The sequence below is a fragment of the Varroa destructor genome, unplaced genomic scaffold (genome assembly GCF_002443255.2).
Source record: "Varroa destructor unplaced genomic scaffold, Vdes_3.0 BEIS01000005.1, whole genome shotgun sequence".
NCBI classification, from domain to species: Eukaryota; Metazoa; Arthropoda; class Arachnida; order Mesostigmata; family Varroidae; genus Varroa; species Varroa destructor.
The window spans coordinates 23,322,761-23,342,507 of NW_019211458.1; the positions used below are offsets into that span (position 1 = coordinate 23,322,761).

General features: G+C 42.2%; 1 protein-coding gene across 7 annotated transcripts in view; it reads left to right on the plus strand.

Moving 5' to 3' along the window:
* The window catches only part of LOC111251708 (uncharacterized), a 130,915-nt gene that overhangs the window by 38,345 nt on the left and 72,823 nt on the right, over positions 1-19,747 (plus strand). For 6 of the 7 annotated variants that reach the window (XM_086989834.1, XM_086989839.1, XM_086989833.1 and 3 more), the window contains 16 exons: positions 8,285-8,507; positions 8,720-8,986; positions 9,309-9,505; positions 9,739-9,944; positions 10,070-10,227; positions 10,464-10,966; positions 11,111-11,307; positions 11,402-11,557; positions 11,704-11,880; positions 12,075-12,336; positions 12,501-12,694; positions 12,841-13,508; positions 13,618-13,798; positions 14,064-15,206; positions 15,576-16,088; positions 16,318-19,573. In XM_086989834.1, the coding sequence (XP_086845960.1) occupies positions 8,285-8,507; positions 8,720-8,986; positions 9,309-9,505; positions 9,739-9,944; positions 10,070-10,227; positions 10,464-10,966; positions 11,111-11,307; positions 11,402-11,557; positions 11,704-11,880; positions 12,075-12,336; positions 12,501-12,694; positions 12,841-13,508; positions 13,618-13,798; positions 14,064-15,206; positions 15,576-16,088; positions 16,318-19,573 (8,301 nt within the window). Of the gene's footprint in view, positions 1-7,707; positions 7,878-8,284; positions 8,508-8,719; positions 8,987-9,308; positions 9,506-9,738; positions 9,945-10,069; positions 10,228-10,463; positions 10,967-11,110; positions 11,308-11,401; positions 11,558-11,703; positions 11,881-12,074; positions 12,337-12,500; positions 12,695-12,840; positions 13,509-13,617; positions 13,799-14,063; positions 15,207-15,575; positions 16,089-16,317; positions 19,574-19,747 lie in introns of those variants that run through there. The other variant, XM_086989837.1, reaches the window with a different exon arrangement.

Consider the following 19,747-nt stretch of genomic DNA (forward strand, 5'->3'; position numbering starts at 1 on the left):
ATATATATTAATAATCTGGCCACCGCCGCCTCTCGCGGCGCCATTTTTTTTTGTCTTTTTTAGTGATTCTTGTTTCTGTTCTTAAAAAAGAGAGGGAGAATTATATGTAAAGAGAAAATAAATAGGTGCGATTTGTTTTCATATGCATAATCCATACGTTTTGGAAGGTACCCTCTAGGCAAGGATGTCGCTGGTGCCTATAACGGAATGGCCATGTCGCGTGTGTCTGCGTCGTTCATCATCGCGTATGATCTGTGACCACGAGTAATCCATTTGTCGCACGTGAAACCGCACCTGGCAGCGACATTGCGTAGAAATGGTTGAGAAAGGAATGGATTGGAGAAGAAATAAAGAAAATGGAACGAGGTGTTTTTGTAGGAGAAACATCAATGATTTACCCTGTCGTGGCCGGTTTACGCTTCAGAAACTAAGAGTTGTGAACTAGGTCATGCAAATTGCTACAAGCAATCATAGTACTATGAATGGCACCTTGCAATAGAAATAATAAATTAGATTTTGTTCTTAAAAATGCCTAGATAGCGAAACGTGTTTGTTCCACATGAGTAAACTTTAAAATTAAATAAATGCTAGAAAGAAACCGGTAGCCTAGGAGGACGGTAACCCGTCTTTTTCGAGGTTAACTATTTCAATGTCGATTTTAATTACTTGAGCACACTATTAAAAAACCTCACTGTCTGTGCAGACCCTGAGTCTCCATGCAATGATTTTGTCTTTACAGTTACTATCCCGTTTTCCTGGTGTAGCCATATAATCATAGCTATGACTTGCTCTGATTGGCATTGGAAACAAGATGTTGTTCAGAGAATGTAGAGCCTTTGCTACAACAATGTGCAGCTGTTGCCACACGCAGGCTCCTTCTCGTTAGGACGCGATAGAATGCCTGTTGTTTGTGTCCCGCCTGAGTGCTGGTGTCAGAAGAGCTTACGTCGTGTTATTTAAATTCTTCTGAGCTATTCCCCACAGAATCACTCGTGATGTTCAGCAGAAATATATATATAGATGAAATCATGGCTGGTTGAATTGCTATCACTGCCGTTAATTGTGCGGCGTAATATGCGTAAGGTAGCAAAATGCACCGCAGGGTGAAGCTGTGAAATGCTTCTACGCCAAATTAGCGAAGTGAAGAAAAAGAAGGCGTGACGTCGTTGCCATGGGCTTAATAAGCAGTTGCCAGAAAGCGCTGGGTTGGTCGTTTACCACCAGCTAGTAACATCAGATTCGAGGAGATAGATATGTTGAAGCTTAGTAACGAAGCGTCGAGAATGTTCCCTTTGATGAAGACACTGACCCATGTGCCACCACGTTCCGGGCTCGACTTCTCCAGACGCTGACCAACTCTATCATAATAACAAATGAAAAACTACATAATAGATAAAAGGCCTAAAATAATTATTGTGTTTTTTTTTTTTAATTTTAGTTTGACCATCAGATCTGTGCGTGTTTAAACTGGCGTGATAACCTTTTCTTAAACGTGCCACTAGGATTAACTATAAGTTGGGTGACCAGCAGGTATATCACGCAGCGACAGACAATCGAAACGAGAACAAAAGTTAAACAAAATATAATTGGAACATCATCACAACTTTTTTCTACTCTTATTTTTACTACATTATACTCTTTTGGTAACTCAACATATGTGATCGAGGTACTATCGAAGGAACCCATTCCGTATATAGAGTATATATATATATATATAGCTCGCTTTAAATCATTCGATATAATGGCGACATTGTGATCGCGTCCTAAACAAGTGTTAGATTTGGAAGCTAAACAAGTATCACTCTGCAATCCCCTTCGTTCGTTGAATCGGTGTAATAAGCTGGCTAGGGTAGAATAGCATAGAGAACGACCACAGGCCAAAAAGGGGTTTAGCATTAGTTATATTATCGTCAAAAGCTTTGATGCGTTTATAGGGTATGGATTGTGTGTCGTGTCGTCTCTCTCACTCAGTCTGGTCTCTAACGCTTATTGGTCACTGCTGTCTAGTCTAGCTAAAATTTTTTTTCGTCTATAATTCGTTCGCTTTCATCATATCCTCGTTTTGCCAACATCCGAACTGCTTGGTCAGATTTGGCCTAGTTAGCGTGATCGCATATGCATCTTCACGTTCGTTGGTGGGTTAGTCGAAAACCCGCAACTCGAACGATTGTTTGCGATGCCCTATGGTGGCATTTTTAGTGTTATAGAGACCAGGCCACAGCAAGTGCAAAGCCTGCAGAACTTTATGACGTTCGTTCAGCAAAATGGTCGGCAGTGATTGCAGTTACGGCAGCCATGAGAACTATCAGTATCAGGTTGACCAAAGAAAAACAAGAGAGAGAGAACCCAAGGCCGTTCTAGCGGCGACAGCGGCCGCGTGTATAAAGCAAAAGTAATCAGGCCGAATCCTCAACATCAAGTCGAGCTGCTAACATAGTCAGCCTGATTTATGACCCGTTACTATTGTGTCACATGTTTGCGTTCATTAAATTATTACGCTAAGTATATATATTACACTAAATTAATATACACAAATTTAGTTCCTTCAATGCGGCGGAAGTTTTGCTGATAATATCTATATCATGCATCATGCTACATCAATAATATGGATTTATATAGTACTTTGTACAGTAGTATAAATAGATAGAAAATCGATGATTAGCAGATAACTTGCTGTGGCTCTTATCCAGCAAAGTTTAGCTGGAAGTTTATATCTCAACCAAGGATAAAAGTGAATAGATGCTAATGCTTAAGTATGTGTAAGTTTTTTGTTGCAGAATGTTTGCCGTGCACCGATTTCCGCATCTAAGAACAGCTCTCAATCAGTGCGCATACTATAACTTCCAAACAAATGGTTAAAATATCTCTGATTTCAAGTGAAATGCATCTATGTTTACTATGTGGAGAATAAATGCTCGCTATTGATATAAACGAATAAAAGATGCTTTGAAGTCTACAATATCCACAAATTATGATGACTAATTCTAACCCAACGCAATGAAAAAAATCTCTAATGGGCTTTTTTAAGTGTCGTTGTTAACTGCGTGTTGTAAACTGACATCTGGTAGGACCATTACATCAGACATTGTCAACATGAACGGGACACCTTAAGCTAGAAATTCATGAGACAAGTATTTCAACGAGGCTGTATCTAAAAAAACTGTCCACAAAGACCTCTGTTGTGGGCAGCCCAAATGCTTCACTTCCGGTTTTTGGTGTTTGCTTTTTGTTATTGCTGTAGCTATCTGGCGAAGTGACGACGGCAGCAATCAAATCGGCAGAACATGACCCACTTTCCCGTAAACAGTGCTGCCCAATGTGGCAAGCTGAAGCCTATTGCCGATCTAAGAGGAGCACAACGTTTTGTCAGTGATAGATACTTAGCCTGATTAAAATAAATTTAGCAAGCAATTCTTTGAATCGTTTTAGAAATGTTACGCTTTATCATAACGTTCAACAAATGTGTGTAGTATTATACGAGTAGCAACTACGTATGGATGATACTGGTCCTAGAACCAAAGTAAATATCACGACAGTGGGAAGATGACATTTTAACTAAGACCCACTTATGCCGCTTTGCTATACTTGCGGTTGTCTTCGTCACCGCTCGTATCATTATCTACTCGGGGAGACGCCGGCATTCCATAATAACATTGCCCATTGATCTTTACTTATTTTTGTCTGCCACAGAATATACGAGAATTGATCTACCAAAGAAAAAGGCTGGGTTAGTAACACCCCATGGCCATCACGACCACGGGTTGTATGTTTCCGACATTCACTCCTCGACATTTCGCTCACTTAATCGCCAAGTTTAGCTGTCCATACAAAGTCGGTGTTACATTTTGCTTTTCGTGCAGCTTTTTTTTAGTTCTTAAAGCTTCCTCTCGTTTATCCCCAGGGCGACGACGATTTTTTCTCTCATTTCACCCAATGTACCCAGCTTATTTCTTATGCCCTCCACCCCGGTTATCCAAATCCTATTCTTGCTTTGCCCTCTAGGATTGCCCCATACGAACGTTCCAACATCATCGTCTTGCCCTTTGGCGTCCCTCGCCACCCCTCAAAGGGGGGAACTCCACCCTCGATAGCCAGATGGGCCTCTGCAAACGATCTGCCACTATGCTCCCTTATACTGGTTCTCTATATTTCGAGTTTTACGTCCGGCATCATCGTCAGACATTTCATCGGACGACTGGCTGCTAGCACGAAACAAAGTGCGGTTATGCTCGCGTTGGTTGTAGCTATCTAAAGAACCCAAACCTGCCGCATAGTCTAAGTGCAGAGTGACCAAGCCACCGACTCGTGAGCTATAAGCCGGTCAACCCTGTCGACTCCGAGTCTTGTTCCGTAACAACAGCAGACACTATTTCGACTAAGAGGACCTAACCGAGGCCTGGTGCGTACGTTCAAGAAGAACCATTCCATCGTCTGCTGTACTGTTCTGTCCTGCAGCCAGATCTGTTGTACACATTTATCAGCGTCCATCTAAGCGGCGTGAAGTCAGTTGTGTGGGGGAAGCTCTGAGTGGTGCTGACACTAAACTAAGTAAGAGCCCAGGAGCTTACCCTTAGCTATTGGCTTCCGTATTTCAAACCCCTGAATTTATTCTTAGCTAGTCGTTGTGTCTACCTTCTGTCATTTGTCGTCGAGTCTGTAAAAAGTGAATTGGAGGGATCAGCGTCAAGAACGCGACACGCGGCCAGACTGGATGCGAAGGAAGCGGTTAAAGAAAAGGTGATAACACCGGTAGTGCTCTTTTGGAGAGATATAGTTGAGTCGTAGACTTTGTAGTGGCTTCAACACAAGAACAATCGTTTGGAAATGTCAGTGGACCAGTGCTTGAGCTAACGTGGAAAGAAAAGTAAGTGACTGACTCCGTGAGGTTTGTAAAGGGGAACGGTGGTCGTAAAGCCCAGCGCCAACTTTGCTGACCGCTGCAGATAAACGGTTCGGACTAAAGGGAATGATGGTGGCGTTTCCTGGAGGTGGCTCTAGCTTGCGTAGCAACAACGGTGATACTTGCAGGGTAAAATAGGAGACCTTTCTAAATCAAAGGAGCAAAAGTGAGCTGGCTACCCTGCATAGGCGGCTCTCTATTAGGTCTTGTCAATCAGCACGCTGGAGGTCTCTCGACGCCGCAAAGGCTCTCGTGGAGCCGATATCATCGATGAATACTGTGAGTGAGGAGTTCAGTAAACGAAGAAAGCGATGAAGGTCTAAAACGTGTATAAATATATACATAAGTTTGAGGCGTTGCTGGTGCTGCCGTAAGGAGTAGTTTTTTTAAAAGGAGCATAACATTGCGCTGCGAACTGATGAAGTAAGCCGATTTCTTAAGCGAGTCTCTCGTGTCAAATATGGGTTCATTTAATTTAGACGACGAACGAATGGATGGCACACTGAAAGCGGACTTTGACTCTGACGTGGGAACAAAATAAATAAACAGGGTGGTTTCAAAGTCAGTCGATCTGCTGAAACAGGATCTAAATTTTTAAATATTAAGGCTTTTTTATTGGTGACTGCTAACATTTTAGTCAATTTTAAAGCTACTTTAATGTCATCTGTGCCGACTTCTATGGCTGTTATTCCAGTGAGTGTGATTGCTTGGATACTGAGCTAGGGCAGAAAGATACTAAAGGAACCCTATGTGAGCACTAGTCTTGGGCTTCGAAGCGATCGTATACATATCGTTATTTCCCTAGGTTACTTGCTATTCTACAGGGTTAGCATATATATATATATATATTCACAGATAGCGTACGTTTTAAGTATGTTAATGGTAAGCATTCACGTTCAACTGGGAGCATTTTTTAACATATCAAAGAAAATAGTTAGCTATTGGATCCATGATCTCTCTTACTACATATTTTCCTTAAAAGCACCACCTCATCAGACTTTGGCTTATTTCGTTATGATAAGAAACAGCATTTCTGAAAGGCGTTTAAAAAATGTTACCTGAACAAGCCTTTAATGTTATATTACTGTATGGGATAATATAGATGAAACACTGGCAGTATGATTTACTGTCATGTTATTAAACGAATCCGGATGAGATTTTTTTTTTTTTTTATTGATTCGTGTATCCTGGATTTGTGTAAAATTCAAGCGATTAGGTGCCTAAGTGCTACACGTTGATTCGGTTGACAATAATACCTTGTTGTTTGTTCTACAATTCTTATTGAGTGCCATAACGACAAACGAAGGCTCGTCTTTCAGGCCATTTTTTTTTAACGATTAATCCAATGTATCACTGCGGCTATTTTTTGATAAACAAAAAAGTGTGTAGATGACTCGTAATGTAGAAAATAAGATGATCATCAATGTATTTTTTGCACGACCTGCCGTGTGTAGACGCTGTGTAGAAAACGAATGACTTGACGCACGCTGGTGCTGGCCAATGTAGACAGAAATCTTTGAAATTTTTATAGTGTCGTATTGTGACGTTGACAAATTTTGAGCCACGTATTCACCCGACGGTTCTTCCTGGGTGAAGATAAAGATATTGGGCCGAACAGTCTAAACAAAGCTCAGTAGAACATCTGTAGATTAACAAGTGCCTGGTAAATAACTTTTAGGGTTTTGTAAATAATTGTTCCATAAGTATAGTGTTATAGAAATGGAAACTTAACGAAAGTAGAATTTGAAAACTAGCTTTTTTTTTCTTGCTAGCAAAACCGCTAAATATACTGAGATTATAACAAAGTACCAAGTCACAGATTGTTATTTTTTTTTTTTGAGTTGAACGTGAAGATGCTTTGATGAGTTTTTGAAAAATAAAGTATTTGGCTAAGCAGCGTGTTTTAGCGTAGCGTAGTGTGGCGTGGCTAAGCAGCAACTATTATATTAAAGTAAACTGAAGAAAAACAACACGCATTAAATTACACCTCTAGCGACCTAATGAAAATGGGCCTGTTTTTCAAGAGGTTCCCTTGGTTGCGCCTAGCTAAAACGTCAACTGTATGTGATGGCCCCGTTTGATTTGGAAATGTGCTTGATTTGTAAAAAATATTTATTTTAGGATGGTATTCTCGTCCGCACAATGGCAAAATGGACAACGTTCTATATTCTCCCGTGCGTGACACTTCTAAATTTCTGTCCTAAAGCCTATTGAGATTTACGTCTTGCGAAACACGCTAGATTTCTATAGCTTTCTTCAATCAGTTAATCTTGACTTTAGTGAATCTACACAAACATAATAACACCTAAATTGATCAGCATGTTATCAGTCACCGAAATAATTCTTTGTGTCGCATCTAGTATTTGCGATAATGTCGGCCAACGGTTATTATTATTCACACCGGGCAGTTACTCGTTCAAGACGTGAACGTCTTTGATCTGTTAGCTTACGTTTTTTCCTTCTACAGGATCCTATGGGTGCAAAATGTAAACAGACAAACAAAATCACATTCTCTTTATTTACTTAACGCACGCTTATTAACTAGCACGCAAGCCAACGGTACGTGATTGTATACGATAGCCTATATGTGGATACTTCCTATCCCCGCGTTAGCGACAGGATGGGAAGGAGGGGAGAGGGGAGAGGGGAGAGGGGAGAGGGGAGAGGGGGGGGTAGGTAGGAGTAGCCGCGGGAGAAAGTTATGAGACAGAAAGATCGATACGGGACATTACCTGCGCTTTGCAGCAAAAAGTGATACGCTCAGCGCGCTGCCTTAAAAAGTGCCATCCGCATGTTTCAGCTGATCATTCTATTGCTCACTGTATATTGACAAATACGCTTGTCACAATGTGTGATGGTTCGAGATATGGATCTATACGGAGTAGCCTAAACAAGAGCCGACAAGAGGACAATGCTTAAAAAATGAGCGAATTACATTATAAATTTCCCGCTAAACGCACACTATTATATTGCACAGGTATAAAAATTATAGCTATATATATATTCTACTGTTTATGTCCGCTCGTTAGTGTTTGCTGCGATGTTCGCTTCTTCGGTACATAATCCTTTTAATTCGCTAAATGTAAACGCTTTTATCTATTAGAACTTGGACCATATTGTCTATGACATGAGCATGTCTGTGCGTCAGTATCAATAAAGGTAACCGCTTTTAATTTTTGTTACACTTAAATAAGGCTATATAAGGAGAGAATCGCGTAACTTTTACTTCGATGATGCCACGCAGAACAAATGTCAGGTATTGTAATTAAAACTATACGTCGTTCCTAGGCGCTTGCCCTGATGATGTCTTTCAGAGAGATGCCAAATATTATAGTTTATGTGCTTATATTAATACAGTTATTGTTTGTTGTACGCGTTCCGCAGATGAACAAGAACGAGTGCAAAAGAAAGTGTTCGTCAACTGGATTAACCATGTCCTGGCTCAGCGCGTGCCGCCCATGCGCATCAAGGACCTCATTGAAGATCTGCGAAATGGCACGCGGCTTTTGGCGTTACTCGAAGTTCTGTCTGGGGAGACTTTGCCAGGGGAACGCGGTCGGGTACTCCGCAGACTGCACTTCATATCCAACGTTAACACCGTGCTTAGGTACAAATGATCGACAATGGAAACTAATTACCAAACATATATATATAGATTGCGGAGTGATATATATAGTAGAAATGCTATATGAGTTGCCGGTGTGCCACTCATATTCGCCCGAATAAAACGTTATTTTTATGCGTAATTAACACGTAAACTTTTTTGGTGGTTTCTTCTTTTCTCTCATTGTTTTTCTGTGCGTAATTTAATCTGTATAGATTCCTGGAGCGTCGAAGGATCAAACTGGTGAACATCAACTCGACGGATGTGGTCGACGGGAAACCGGCCATTATCCTCGGATTGATCTGGACCATTATCCTTCACTTCCAGATCGAGCAACATACAGCCACCCTGTTCCCGCAGACAGCGACCTCCGCAGCGCACGTGGCCTCCCCGGCCCATGACAGGGAGGCCACGGTCGCTGACAAATGGAAGGGAGGTGCCCGAAAGGCTCTGCTACAGTGGGTCAAGAATGCCATAAGCCAGTTAGTATTTACTCCAGTGAATTTGGCTCTGGTGGTACATTGCGCTATTTACGTAAATAAGAAATTGCGTTAAATACTTTACTAAATAATATATTTTTTCAATTAATAGCGTTATATTTAACTTGGCTAACATAGGCTCTGGATGCGTAAGTGGCTTTTTGTTTATTGCTTAGACAGCTTTGCATTACTCATGGCAGTAAGTATACTGACAAACAGTATACAACGGCAGTAAGTATACAAAAATTCGGCAATTGTTTAAAAAATAATTTTGATATAAATTCTTGAGTTTATATTAACAAAACGATATGAATGCTATCTCAAGGCGATTCGGAATACACGTAAACGATTTCGGACCATCATGGCGTGACGGAATGGCTTTCCTCGCTATCGTGTCAAGACTTAAAGCGTCCAGCATCGACCTTGACGCTGCACGAGACTGGAGCAACAAACAAAGGCTGGATACGGCCTTCAACATCGCTGAACGAGAACTCGAAATACCAAAACTAATCGATGCCGAGGGTAAGTCAGCACCAAACACTGCATGATTTCTATCAAAAATAAAGGCTTTCTTTGTGTCTCAGTTTAGTCAGTTTTAACCAAGCCTAACGAGGAAGACCACGATGTGTTCGTTAAAAACATGGATATCCCATCTCGTGCACTAATCAACTGAACGTACTTTACCGTCAACGAAGACATTACGCGATAGATAAAGTTTCGATAATTGGGATTCTTAACATCTATCTCAATTTCAGACGTGGACGTAGCGCAACCGGACGAAAAATCGGTCATGACGTATGTAGCCCAATTTCTTCACAAATACCCTGACTCTGCAGCCCAGTCGAGAGATGCGACCATGACCACCTCTATCGATCCAGAATTGACGAAAATGAATGAATTCCTAGCGCAAGCCGAGAATACGCTGAATCGACAAGATCCTGATCTCGACGAGCAAGTCAGGGTTCGTAGGCACAACAAAGCATCAGAGATGATGGTGATACTGTAATAAATTACCTGTAAATGTGTCACCTTTCTGTGTATCACTAGGAGCTTAGATAACTGAGAAAGAAATCTGTTTGTTTGCAGAGTTTCCGGAAACTTAGAAGTGAATACAGCAGCACAGAGCCTCTCTATCATGCACTAAGAAGCCGCGTCCGAGGCGAAACAGCAATTGCGACCTACTGGCCCCAAATGGATTTAAAGTGGAAAAATATTGGCAACCTACTTAAGGCTTGGTGGCAAAAGTAAGAAACGATCACATCTTGTAACACAACATGTGTTTCTGTCAAGTGTAGCTCAGACTTCTCGCTTTTTCCGGTTGTAGAAATGTCTAAACGATAACAAATCTGAGTAGCAGTATGATCTGTGTAATATGTAGGGTTATACTATTTCTATTCTATGTTACAACTACATAATTCAACAGTGGCTAACTGACTACAACATATCCTACTTGTTTTAACTCGCTATGCATTTGTTTTAGGCTCACTTCTGGTCTATCCTACGAGACTTTGACGTTCCTACAGTTCCTAGATGACGGCGAGCATCGATTGGCTCAGCCCGCTGTTCCACCCGACATGCAGCCTGATGATATCGCAAAAATCAACCATATCGTGGAAGAGTATGATCAGTTCAGCCGTGACTTACAACAGATTTCCGAATGGTTCCGATCCGCCAAACCAGAACAGTTCAAAATTGCGGCACTGTATGAGGACTCCAACAAGAGGCTCACGGACATCACTGCTAAAAACAACGAACGCAGCCTTCTGCTAAAGCTGTACCAACTTCGAGCCAAAATGCTGACAATTATCTCTAAAGCGCGAGGTGTCTTTCAGCGTTGGAAGTTGCCTATCGCTCTGAGGGAAGGTTTGAATCACGAATGGGACGCAGCAAAGATACAGCTTGAAACCTATACCGGGGACTTTGCCAAACTCAATCTTGAATTCAGAGCGGCTTTAGACGGCTGTACATCCAGCGAGGCAATGAGTGAGTATAAGTAATTAATTAGCTAATTTACAGAAGCGTTTTCCTAAAGGGCATATTTATAACTTTTTTTTTTAATGTATATTCGTATTTTCGTGTCATATCCTAACTAACGCATATAATAAGAGGGTTATTAATGTTGAACAGACCACTCGGAGGCTGAGCGTTTAGGACGAGAAATCACGGAACAGTGGGACGACGTCCAGACTATGATGCGTTTCCTGTACGAAACGCTCGATGTGCTGTTCAAAAATTTCAAATTTTACAACGAGAACTTCGATAAAGTATACAACTGGGTACGAGAAGCTGAGATTGTCGCCAGCGGAACAGAAACTCAAAAATTGGTGAGGGCTTGGATTAGGGAATTTTCACATATATTCATGTTAAAATTTGGAAGTTTTATGAAAAAGCTGCTTACTATAATGACTTTTCTTGTAGGAGTTCTTCTCGGACGCAAAGAAGTTCACGGAGCTCAAAGATCGCCTTATTGAGACTAGCGAGCAATTATATGATAAGATTCAGGAACCTCTATTAAGCACGATACGATCCCGGATAGAGGAACTTAAAAGAAGATGGAACGCACTAAGCCATGTCGTAAGCATTGTCGTTGTTCAAACCGATAAATTCAAATGTAGCGTTAGAAATAAAAGCTTTATTTTCGGCTATGGGTATTTGCAATAGTTAAGGAGCATCTTAATATTTCCTGGCCAACTAACAGCTTTCCTTGTTTGCCCCTATAGATCACGCCATACATGATAGCCGATGATTCTCTTAAGACACGATTGAATATCCAACACGAAATCGACGCATTAAGAAAGGGAATTGCTAAACATGAAGTTCTTCTTGACACCAGACTGCTTTACGAAAGAGAAACATTAGAACGACACGCCGATGAATTACGTAGAATGCAGAGTGAGGTTAGTGTGATCATAGGCGTTTTATAGCCGCTGCTTAAACAATGTGTATTTTATATGTTTATATGTTATAAAATTGTGCATTGTTCGCTAGGCTAAGCTTTGCTTCTATTTAATTTTCCTTCGGATAGTAACTATCATCTTTTTATGGCCCAGAAGACTAATCTTTGGATTTGTGGCCTTCGCCCATATTTTAGATGCACTCGTTAGACGATAAGTGTAGAGAACTTTTCCGTAAGGTGCAGACAATGGTAGCGCAGCTGTCGGCACCGGAAATGGAACAGATGACGAATGTTCTCAGGATGGAGAAGGATAAACTGGTTATAGTTCAGGGTAGATTCAATTCGAGGCTAACCCAGATCCAGAATCTGCTCGGTTATCTTGCCACGCTACTCTCCGAGTTTGAGACGATTCCACCATGGCTTGATCAGGCTGAAGCGCTCATTTCCACCTATACCGGTGCGTGCTTTGGTAGAATCTACAACTAAATAAAGAAACTATTATTGTATAATGAAAAACCTACTGAATCGCGCACGCTATACAATTTTCGTATCAAAAACTACAGAGTTAGCCGTTCTACTATACGCTGTAGATTATGTATCTTAACATCAATCTTATTTCAGCTCCCGTGGATAAGGCTTCCGTTCAAAGCCTCCTAGAAAAACACCGTAGTTTCTTCTCAAGGTTGATAGAGATTCAGTCTATCCTGGAGTGCAAAAACAAAATAATGCGGGACATCAAGGAAGAGGCGGGCCCTGCTAATGTTGATGCGTCTTCACTAGAGGCTAAACTTTCGTCAATCTATCAGAGATTTATTGTAAGTAGATTTTTGTTGCTCTTCTTTGTGCTCAACTATAATCAGGTTTAATTCTATAGATTTAGAGTAGGACGCATACTAGAAAAAAAAAAGTAACAGCTATAAATTGTGCTTGCATTAACTAAATATACTATTGATTGTTACAGAATGTGCAGAGTCTGTCAAAACAGTGGGAACAGGCTCTCACGGAAGCATTGACCCGCTGGACCAACCTCGAAGAGCGTACCGCCGAACTTGAGTCCTGGTTGGCACAGGCTGAACCGCTCCTTCAAAAGGGCGGTCTCCGAGAGCAGGTTGCATTCTTCTCTCGGCCGTACCAACACTTGTACCTATCATTCATCGCGGCGGCAAAGGACGTCCTATCGACAGTTGATCCAGCCCAGGTACCGACGTTTGGTCAGCGCGTCGCGTCGCTACAGGAAAGGTACAATGCAGTTACCTCCCGGCTTCCCGATCTGACCGAGCAATCGAAACTGAATCAGCTTAACCAGAAGTTTATGCTGCATCTTGAGAACATTCGCAAGGAACTTCGTGAAGAGCTCGTGCTGATTACTAGTGGCCAGACCGAAAGCGCGAACGTATCTCAAAGACACCGTGCGTTCTTCACCGACTGTGGCGATCTCAAATTGCTCAACGAAACTCTACAGGAGATGGAAGCCCTAGCTACAAATAACGGCCTACACCCGATCCATCCGTTCAACGAGGAAATGATGCAGAACAATCATAAAGAGCTCAAGAATGTCATAGACGAAATTAAAAGAACGAAAAACCTGCTGACCATGTCCGACAAACAATACACTGAGTACCTGGAAAAGTGAGTGGTGCCACGAAGGTTCTTATTTGAAAAATTGAGCACGTTTTGCAACCTCCATGGTTTATCAGATGTACTGAACTAATGATGTATTTTTTTTTATTGTTTTTAGAGTCAACAAGGTTATCACGTGGATGGATGAGGTGGATAAAAACGTAACTACTTTGTTGGAGACCGACATCCCCTCTGCTACTGACTACGAAAGGCTTCGAGAGAAGTTCACAGCTATCTGTACAGATGTGACCTCAAAAGAGGACGAAATCAAGTGGCTGATACAGCAGCTACAAAAGCTTGTAAATTTTATAGATAAATATATTTTAGAATTCTAATTTAATATATGTATAGATAATGTAAGAAATTTCCTAATAGTCTGAAAGAAAGTCTCTCGACTATATATACGTACTGTGTATGCATATTGTATTGATTCAAAACGAAACTTGCAAGCCGCCAAGAGATTTTTGCCCCACGCTTTATGAGTACTTAGAGTGTATAGGTAATTATGTACTAAAAGAATTTCTTATAAAAACGAAATTCATTGAAACTTACCAATAATTTCAGGTGCCAAATATGAGTCAGCAGCAAGCTGTTGCCGAGAAGGAAAATCTCGAATTTTTGGTGCAAAGATATCGCCAATTAGTTCCTTCGATCGAGCTAACGACGAAAGTATCAGAGACGATACACAAAATAATCATCTATCGCGAAGAGGTCCACAAAGTCACCAAATGGATGACAGAAGTCAGAGCAAGCGACCTTCCCATTAATCAGCTCCATCAAATTCAACGGGAGCACGAAGAGCGCGTGACAAAACTCGAGGCTGAGAAAACAGCGCTTCTTGACGAGGCACGTAGAGTTGCACCTGCACTGGCCATGCCGAAGATGCTGAGCCAGCAGGTTAACCAGCTGCAGGGCGACTTTACGTTGGTCTCGGAGCAAGCGAAACAAAATATGTGCGCCTTGCAGGAGCAGACCCGGGCACTAGCGAAGTCCTGCGAAGACCTCAAAAGAGAGATTCTTGAATTGCTTGCTCTGGCCGAGTCCAACTACACGTCGTTTGATAAGTACGCCACACCCGCCGAACTTATGGAAGCGCTACGGGTCAAAGAGGATCAGCATCGCAAATATATGGACAGAACACAGGAACTGCTCGGAAAACTCAAACAGTACCAGTTTGAAGACAGCAAATTTACCGAGGAGGTTACGAAGATCGAGAAGCAGACGCACGTCGTGTTCAATAAAGTTAACGATAAAAGCACCAAACTAAAATGCGCTGCCAACAAAGTTCTTAAGATTGCCGAGCACGTAGCTGCGGCTGATCTAACCAATTCGACGACCGCCGCCAAAGCGAAGGTAGAGCAAATCGTGACGGAAGTAGATGACGAGGATCTCGCCGAGATATTGCCCATGCTGCCAAAGGTTGCTCAGGACATCAATGTCGCGCAGCAGCAACTCGTTAAGATACAGCATACAGAGAAGGCCCAGCAGGCGCTGCTTAGTGCAGTCGATGATGAGGTGAAACAGGCTGAAATGCAGATGAACGACCTCTCCTATACGACGCCAAGTTTTAGCAAAGTAGAAGACTGTCGATCCTACTTGCAAAAAATATCTACCATCACGAAAACTACGAAGTCACATATCGTAAATATAGACAACATTGCCAAAATGGAAGACCTGCCCGAAGAGGCTCCTCAAAAAATTAAAGAAGTAAGTTGAGTGAAGCGCACGTTCTATTTCTGAATTTGAATGTGCTATTAGAAGTAACTCTTTAATGATAAGATGAGTAACTTTAAAGCCTGTTCTGAAAGCAACTTTCTGCGTTTGTTGTACTTAGAAAAAATCTGTAACAGAGCAGTTGGCTCCATTTAATTTGACTATCCGAAAATCCGTATAACAACTAAATATTTTGCCAGAGGGTACTGTACTCATAATTAAATCTCAAGCGGCAAGTACGTAGGCATAAACATTCTTATTTGGTTCATAAAATGTTCATGTACCGTCTACAAACTGTTACTGGTATCATTTAATGATCTTTTAATTGAACGTCTAACTTGGTGCTTCCTTTATTTTCTGCAGGCTAAAGTACTTTGGCAAAAGGTTGACGAGAAAGCTGCTGAGAAAGTGAATCAACTTAGTGTAAGTGTAAGCGATTATGACGAGTATTGTGACACAGTGCAACGGTTTGAGGAATGGCTCGATGTGTTGAGGCAGACATTGAATAATAGAAAGAAAGCTTCGAATCCTGCTGAAGTCGAGAATGTGAAGGAAGAATATAGGCATATTGCTTCGGATATCCAAAAACAGCAGCAGAAGATAATCGAAGTGCAGATGCGCATTGACGATTCAAAACTCAATGAGTTCCTACATCCCGAAGCGACTCATCTGCAAAACAGGCTCATGACAGTTAGGAAAGAGACTAACGTTATTATGGATGCGGTACGCAAACATACCAACGAACTGTCCAACGTTATCACAGAACACCGGACTGTTGAGAAACGTCTCGAGACCATCAACGAAAATGTGCAGAAAATTTTCGAACAAATTCCAAACACGTTGTCCATTCATCACACTGTCGACAAGGCTAGCACGGTGAGTGTTACCAGATCATTCGCTATATGCTGCGTACCTGTACTGTTTCATTCGTATGCTACATGCATACGTAGTCGGTAAACGGTTGAATGAGACTGGCTTTTTGAGGCGGGAAAGTATATATATATATATATATATATATATATATATATATATATATATATATATATCAATATAACAAAATAAATACCATAAACTCAGTATCCTTGTAAAACACTTATCATTTCAGGTTATCACGAAGCTGATTGATGACACCCTAAGCGACATCAACGAGTTGACACCGAGCGTCCATCACCTCTCTGAACAAATGCCTGAAGCTGCGAAACTCCTCGAGGAAAAGCTTAACTCATTAAGAAACGCAGTCAACAATCAACGAGAGCTAACAGAAAGGAAGTCGACAGTGGCCAAAGCCGTAAGTGGTTTTGACAACTGGCAAAGGGATATCATTGAGCAGTTGAAGCTCTTGGAGCAACAGCTTGAAACAACAAAGCCTACTCCCGAATTTCTTCACAAGATTAAGCATACCTTTAATACGATCGAAACTACGATCATCGACAAACGACAGGCTGCTGAAAACCTACAACGACAGCTGGGCGATGTCGACTACAAACTTCTTGGCGAAAATGGCGAACCAACGACGCTAAATGATGAACTGCATAGGGTACATCAGATGTACAATAATGTGCACACTCTTTTTCGTCGCCGCACGGAACAAGTTGAAAAAATGCACGCTCAGCTAGAACAGTTTAATCAGTCCACTGCAAGGATGAGTAAGACAATTGAGGATATTCACTCGGAGATGCAAAATTTTCGCCCCTTGGAGAACAGTTATTTGGCTGTAAAGGAAGTCAAAGAGAAGCTAACGCAACTTCAGTCCACCATGCCAACGCAGGAGATTGAACAGGTTACCGATTTAGGTCGAAAGCTTATTGAGCAGGACTCGTCAAACCTTATGACCATTCAAAATGTACTCACGACTATATCCCGAAACAACGAGACAGTAGCGTCCGAAATCGCGCGTCGAATTGCGAACGTGGATACTGCCAAACAGATATGGGATGAGTGTCGGGATCTACAGGACACTGTGGACACGATTCTTCGAACCACAGTGGAGCATACAGAAGAAGCGAGAAACTCATCCGGCCCTGATATACTTCAGTCGATAGAGAGGCTTCAGCGAGCAAAGGAGGCTCTACTATCTCAAAAGACAATGGTGGAGCAGTACGCCCGAAAGATCAAAACACTATGCGAAAAACTCAACACGATTCCAGGGTTCGACAGCGCTTCAGTACGCACCAATGCACAAGATAGAGTTGCGCAATTCTCTGTTCTCTATGAACAGATTACCCAGTTACTGGGCAATCTGGAGAATCTAAACGTTGCACTCCAACAGATTGAAATTGCTAGAAATTCTGTAGACAAATGGGTCACAGAAATGTCGAGCGATCTCGATGATGCCTTGAAGAACATCTCCGAATCAAAGGGTCGCTCTGTACTCGACCGCTACCACATTGAAGCTGAAACTCAGCGTAACTTCCTCAGAAGTGTACGGGACAAGATCTCGTCACTGGGCGGTATCCTGGATACGGCTCCCCTGACAAAACAGTTCGACGAGGTTGAGCAGCGGATGAACTCGATGCAGTCTAAGGCCTCATTACTTGAGTCTAAACTTTGTAGCGTCCAACAAGCTGAGGACAGCATTCGGCAAAAGCTTTCGCACTTCGCCGAATGGCTGAAAGAACAGCGGGATATTGTATCGAAATGTGACACCGATGATATTCCGACTTCAATGAGACTCTGCAATGAGGTGAAACAAAAACTTGAGTCAAACATTGAGCTTCAAATGATCAACGAGGATGTGATGAAGCTGCAAAGCGAACAGCCTGCTCTGGACCTGAACCATCTCTTCAAAGACATTAATAACATTGAGAAGCGATTCAGCAATGTTCTCCAACAGACCAACAATACCCTGCAGACGATGCAAGCAGTTCTCGAAAGGAAATATCAAACAGCCTTGAACGATGCGCAGCGTTGGATAAGCAATACAGATGAGAAAATTCGATGGACCATTAGTAGTAATCCAGCCATGGACAAGTTCAATGTTGAGGCAAAACTCGCTTCGCTTGCTGAAATTTCTTCTACGATGCCGACGGGACGGGAAAAGCTGAATGCGATGCGTGCTGCAACGTCCCAGTGTTCCGATAAGCACAACGAGCACAGCTCAATCGAAGAAGAGTTCACGCAATTGGAGATTAATCTGGCCGACAATCAGGCCCAACTTGAGCACGCGCTACAACAATGGCAAGCTATTGAGCAGACGATCGCTAACCTCGGTCAGTGGCTGTCCGCAATCGAAGCTCAAGCGAAGTCCGAAACCGTACAGGCTTTTGACTTTGGCAACCTAGAACTACAGACAGAAACGCTTAATGGGCTTTTGGAAACTCTAAATACGCGACAAACACAGTTCTCACAATTGGATCAAATGATGTCGCGGATAACTACTGAAGGCTCGGACTCTTCGTTGGAGAATCAGGTTCATCATATAATCCAACGTTACAAGGCCGTAAGGGTTTCACTGGAGAATGCTCTTACCCAACTGAAGAATCTCATCAGTACGCAACAGTCATATCGGGACTGCTGCAAACAGGTTGAAGCCAATATCGAGAAGATTGAACAGCAGCTAGCGGCTCCTACTGGCAGCTCTAAGGAGGAACTAGAGTCCCGGGTAGAACGATTTCGCGCGCTGTGTGCAGCCAAACCGGAGTTAGAGCGTCCAGTAATAAAAATGTCGGAACTCGGCGAGACAATCCAGGGATTTCTTAACATCGAATCGAGAGACCAGGTACGCACCCAGATGCGTAAGCTTAAAGACTGCTGGGAGAATTTTTGGATCAAGATATACGATCAGATCAAGAACGTCGAGTCCAATTTGCTATCGTGGTCGGGCTTTCAGGACACGCTAAATCTCGTTGACGATTGGCTGAATGAATTGAATCGACAGGTTTCAGGAGATATGGAATTGATGCCAACTTTGGCTGATAAGATTTCGCAACTTCAGCACTACAAGGTGCTTAGCCAAGATATTTGCCTTCACGAACCGGTTATGACTAAATTGCAAGAGTATTCCTCTAGTATGAATGACCATCAGGTTCGTGTCAAGGTCTCTCGAGCTCAGGAGCAGCAAGCTCAATGTCAGCAGGCGATTGAAAAGTGCCTTCGCACCTGTGCAGTGCGCGTCAACCATCACGAAGATCTTAAACTTAAAATGCATGATCTGAAAAGCATGATCGGAGACATTGAGGCTAAAGTTGGCCAGCTGAGAGCATTACAAATCACGAACGCTGATTCAGCACGACGCGTCATGCAGCAGGCAAAAGAGATTCACAACCTGAAACCAAAGGGCGACAGTAATCTAAATGTTATAGAACAAACCCTAAAGACCGTTCTGGAAGAAACCGCCTTTACGGGACACTCCGCCATTAAAGGTGCGTGCAATAAGTACACAACTGCATATAACAACTGGTTTATTTTACTCTATCTGCTTATTCTCATGACTTAAGCAAACGGATATTATCCTTATTTAAATTAGTTTAGGCGTATATTGTCTCTTTGCATTAGATCACGGTGTCGAGTGTTTATCGTCTTAACAAATACAATAT